Source organism: Penaeus chinensis, chromosome 14 (assembly GCF_019202785.1).
Source record: "Penaeus chinensis breed Huanghai No. 1 chromosome 14, ASM1920278v2, whole genome shotgun sequence".
NCBI classification, from domain to species: Eukaryota; Metazoa; Arthropoda; class Malacostraca; order Decapoda; family Penaeidae; genus Penaeus; species Penaeus chinensis.
In genome coordinates this window covers 2,411,763-2,416,762 of record NC_061832.1, presented here as the reverse complement: position 1 = coordinate 2,416,762, position 5,000 = coordinate 2,411,763, and the positions used below count along the sequence as shown (strand labels likewise).

The following is a 5,000-nucleotide window of genomic DNA, read 5'->3' as shown; positions in this document are numbered from 1 at the left end:
TGTAAGCTCTTTCATGCTCACTTTCTCTTTCTGACTTTATCCTCATATTTTTCCACAATTTAAGTGTACGTGTTTATTTATTGATATTTACAGTAACAAATTATAGTAATATAGGTTGAGACATGTGTTTTCAGTTCTGTAATCAATCAAGCTCCTCTCAGACTTGCAGTAACACCAAGTAAAACGTTGTCCTTGAGTGACCTTGCGCCACGTTTGCCCCAGTGTCGACTGTATATATTGTTCAGCAGTCGAGAGGCCGGTATCAGTAGCTTCTGAAACACCTAATCATGAACACCAAGGCATGTGAACCTAATAGTTTTGTATATAACGCATTATGTCTTAAATGTATTTGTATTTGTAAAAGGTTCTTTTACTCGACAAATCTTGTCTAAATATCATTAAATCTCTTATTCCAGGTCTTCCTCCTTCTGGGTTTGGCAGCCATTGCTGCTGCAGACAGTTTTGAATCTTATGAATACAGGCCACCACAGGTTAGTCATTTTAAGAATTGAATATCATTCATTGGATTTTTTGTTTTATAGAAGTCAGACATTACATTCAACGTCTGTGTTCTCAGTGGTTCTGCGGTCTAAGGCACCTAGTCTGCCCACCACATAATTTTTAATACGAAATATTTTTTTATCGGTGATAGTTACAATCATTTCCTTTTTCTACAAAAACAGGGACGCTCCTCTGAGGAATCCTACGAGTCCGGAGAGGCCAAGTACGACTTCCAATGGGCCGTTAAGCACGACGACTCCGGCAACGACTTCGGACACCAGGAGGCCCGTGACGGTGAAGACACTCAGGGATCCTACTACGTGCACCTCCCCGACGGCCGACTCCAGACCGTGAGATACGTCGTGGACGGTGATGACGGCTACGTTGCCGATGTCAACTACGAGGGCGAGGCTCGTTTCCCTGACTCCTTCGAATCTGCTTCCTTCGAGTCCCGTGAATACAGGCCACGATACGTCTATGACTCCAACGAGTCTAAGTAAAGATTCCTTTAACGGTGACCTATATTGTAAAGCATGTAAATCTATTTATGTATCATGTATTTATAAATAAGCTTGCATTGTAAAAACAATTTGCGAGTATAATTTTGAAATCCTATATTTACAGTCATATAGTAACAAATAAGACGCATTTACAGCGCTTAAATCAGTCCATTTCATCACTTAGATCTCTGGTATAAGAGCAAAGAACATTTCTGATCAAGACTCCATGGCCTCGAAACAGGGCGATGGCTAAATTTTGAACACACCCACATTTTCGCCAATTAAAAAGCCTATATTAGAAATAAGTTTGTATATCTTCAATGTGTATTGTATACATCTGTTTTCTATGAGTAAATTTCATCTACCGTGCACATATGCACACAAAATTAAGCCTTATCCTAGAGCCATATACAATGAAAATGTGTGCGAATATATGTTGTGCATGTGCGCATGTGAATGCACGCAATCACACACACGCGCACATACATATTCGTATGTATATATGCATGTATATATATATATATATATATATATATATATATATATATACATATATATCATATATACAAACATGTATGCACACACACGCGTGTGTGTATGTATATGAGGGGGCAACGTTCTTTATAATAAATATATATATATATATATATATATATATATATATATATATATATATATATACATATATATATACATATATAGTTTATAAGTATCTCCTGAACAAGGAATCGAATCCACTCTTACAGGGCGGCAAGCAACGAGAAAAAACAAAGCACTACAGTATTCGACGCAACTACAAGATTGTCTGACGCAGTGGCTATCATACCTTTTGGTAACGTTCCCCGCGGCATTAATCCAATAGACCACCATTACTCGAGAACTAATGAATTTAGACATTACTCCTTAGACCAAACACTGAACTCAAAGCATCGTTCCTTTTATTATGACTAGAATAAAAGCATTATTCTTTGGTAACTGCCAGAGTGGACATTATTTCTGTAATAGGATATATGCTATTTTTTTTATTCTTTATTTGAATGCATTTTTCAGCTGCTTCCTGGCTTTTGCTTCGTTACAAAGGAGAGCCGAGAAACCAGCCTCGCATTAAGAACTCCTTGAGGGAATCAGATATCCCTTCTCCGGTTTTCTCTCTCGTAATGAAAGAAAATCGGTCTTTGTTGCTATCCCTGCCCTTCAGTACTCATTTATTCATCCTTTTATATATTATAATTATTCATCAATTTAATCCGAGATTTTACTGTTAGAAAGTGCCTCACCCCCAAGGAAACTTCATTGCACCCACACACACACACACATATATATTCGTATGTAAGAATATATATGTATGCGCACACACAGACGCACGCAAACACATACACATATCTATTTATACACATAGAATTATATATGTACACCCATAGATATATAGATAAATATATATACAGACACAGTCACGCATGCAATCAAAATTGGTCAATATTAATGGCTTTACCTAAAAGCAAGAATAATCCTGGCCATTTAAGGTCAGGGTCACCGTAATGTTTAATCAGTCTAGTTAGAAACGCGCTAGGTAACCAAGGAACACATTCAGACTCAAAGGCACAAACTCTGGGGATGTACAGCTATGGTATACAGACATGCTTGCGTTATATACATTTGCTTATGTATTTAGCCATTTATTTACGTCTGGTTGTTATCTTTGTATCTATATATGTGTATGTGTGTGTGTGTGATTTTGCAGCCATATAGATATCCACGTATAAACTCTCACATTCTCACTTTCTCGTGTTTGACTCCAACCTTATAGGTTTTTTTTTTCTACAATGTTATATGACTTGAGTGTATGTGTTTATTTCTATTTACAGTAACAGATTATAGTAACATAGTTTATGACGTGTGTATTCAGTTCTGTCATCAATCAAGCTCCTGTCAGACTTGCAGTAACACCTATAAAAACGTTATCCTTGAGCGACCTTGCGCCACGTTTGCGGCAGTCTCGACTGTATATATTGTGCAGCAGTCGAAAGGCCGGTATCAGTAGCTTCTGAAACACTTACCTGAACATGAACACCAAGGCATGTGAACCTAATGATTTTGTATATAGCGTATTATGCCTCAGAAGTATTCGCAAAATGTTCTTTTACTCCATGAACCATACCTAAATTTCATTAAATCTTTTATTTCAGGTCTTCATTCTTCTGGGTCTGGCAGCCATTGCTGCTGCAGACAGTTTTGAATCCTATGAATATAGGCCACCACAGGTTAGTTATTCTAATAATTGAATATCATGCATTTGATAAAGATATCATATATCACCTTCAAAGTCTGTGCTCTCAGTAGCTCAACGAAACTTAAGTTTGTCTGGTGCGGAGAAGGATTCGGACCTGGACTATTCTTGGAACACAGTAGGTGTTACCTACCTGCATGTCGATTACAATATGTTCATTAGCGGTGAGCATTTCTTATCGGTGATAGTTATAGCCATTTCCTCTGTCTGCAAAACAGAGTCTGCAAAACAGTTTTGTCTTCTTAAGGTTACGGTAAATTATATCAATAAATAAAACTAATACGGTCTATAAAACAGAGATATTCCTCTGAGGAATCCTACGAGTCCGGAGAGGCCAAGTACGACTTCCAATGGGCCGTTAAGCACGACGACTCCGGCAACGACTTCGGACACCAGGAGGCCCGTGACGGTGAAGACACTCAGGGATCCTACTACGTGCACCTCCCTGACGGTCGCCTCCAGACCGTGAGATACGTCGTGGACGGTGATGACGGCTACGTGGCCGATGTCAACTACGAAGGCGAGGCTCGATTCCCCGACTCCTATGAGTCTGCTTCCTTCGAGTCCCGTGAATACAGGCCACGATACGTCTATGATTCCAACGAGTCCAAGTAAAGATTCCTTCAATAGTGACTTGTGGTAAAGCATGTGAAACTATTTATGTATTTATATATAAACTTGCACAGTAAAAACAATTTTTGATTATAGTTTTGAAATCCTTAATATACGATTAATCAGTCCCCTCCATCACTAATTTTAGACATGAGAGAACATTTTTAATCAAAACTCCCATGACTCAGTTTTGAAAACATCCACATTGCCGCTAAATTAAAGACCTATATCAAAATTAATTAAGAAGGCCCCATTTTGTGTTCCTTTATAGATGCGTGTATTGTAGACATCCGTTTTACTCAGAGTCTATTTTATCGACCGTGCACGCATACACTCTTATATAAAACGCAAGTGCGTGTGAACCTTATCCTGGGGCCAATTACAATGAAAATGTGTGCGAATATATGTTGTACATGTGCGTATGGGAATGCATGAACCACACACACATTTGTTTGTATATATACATACATATATATATATATGCATCTATGTCATATACATACATATATGCACACATACATATATACATATAAGATGGAGGAACGCAGTGAACCGCTTTATAATATATATATATATATATATATATATATATATATATATATATATATATATATCCCCCCGGACAAGGAATTGAATCCACAAACAGAGAAAAACCAAGCCACTACACGTAACTAAAATATTGTCTGACGCAGGGATACTCTAACCTTTTCGCAACGTTCTCCGCGGCATTAGTCCAATAGATCACAATTATTCGATAAATAAAGAATTTAGACATTGTTCCTTAGACCAAACATCGTTCCTCATATTGCAATTTTAAGCAAAGAATCATTTCTGCATTATTAATAATGAATGTTTTTTTCTTTATTTTATTATTCTTTATATTAGAAATAATGTAGGGGACAGCATCTGCTTTTGCTTTTGCTTGGTTACAAACGAAAGTCGAGAAACCAGTCTAAAATATATCAAATAGCCTCCGGGCTAGTACAATGGTAACGTGTCGGCTTCTCATCCAAAGGGTTGGTGGTTCGCGCCCCGTCCAGGCGCGAGAAGTTGCAATTGTCGCCTGGAGGATACTGCTGTGGCTGGGCACCACGGCGGGT

The 5,000-nt window shown here is 38.0% G+C and overlaps 2 protein-coding genes across 3 annotated transcripts in view; both read left to right on the top strand.

Annotated features, from left to right (window-relative positions):
- The first annotated feature begins 272 nt into the window (after positions 1 to 272).
- The window catches only part of LOC125032215 (pro-resilin-like), a 6,639-nt gene continuing 1,911 nt past the window's right edge, over positions 273 to 5,000 (top strand). The window contains exons 1-3 of one of the 2 annotated variants that reach the window (XM_047623302.1): positions 278 to 299; positions 417 to 491; positions 684 to 1,090. In XM_047623302.1, the coding sequence (XP_047479258.1) occupies positions 288 to 299; positions 417 to 491; positions 684 to 1,001 (405 nt within the window). In that variant the 5' untranslated portion in view covers positions 278 to 287 and the 3' untranslated portion in view covers positions 1,002 to 1,090. Of the gene's footprint in view, positions 300 to 416; positions 492 to 683; positions 1,091 to 5,000 lie in introns of those variants that run through there. The other variant, XM_047623305.1, reaches the window with a different exon arrangement.
- On the top strand, positions 3,043 to 3,990 carry LOC125032220 (pro-resilin-like). The gene is made up of 3 exons (XM_047623309.1): positions 3,043 to 3,076; positions 3,188 to 3,262; positions 3,586 to 3,990. Exons 1-3 carry the CDS (start codon positions 3,065 to 3,067, stop codon positions 3,901 to 3,903), a joined length of 405 nt encoding a protein of 134 aa, XP_047479265.1. The 5' UTR covers positions 3,043 to 3,064; the 3' UTR covers positions 3,904 to 3,990.

Coding starts and splice junctions, on each gene's coding strand:
- LOC125032220 (XM_047623309.1), top strand. Junction 3,263..3,585: donor ATGAATATAGGCCACCACAG/GTTAGTTATTCT, acceptor TCTATAAAACAG/AGATATTCCTCTGAGGAATC.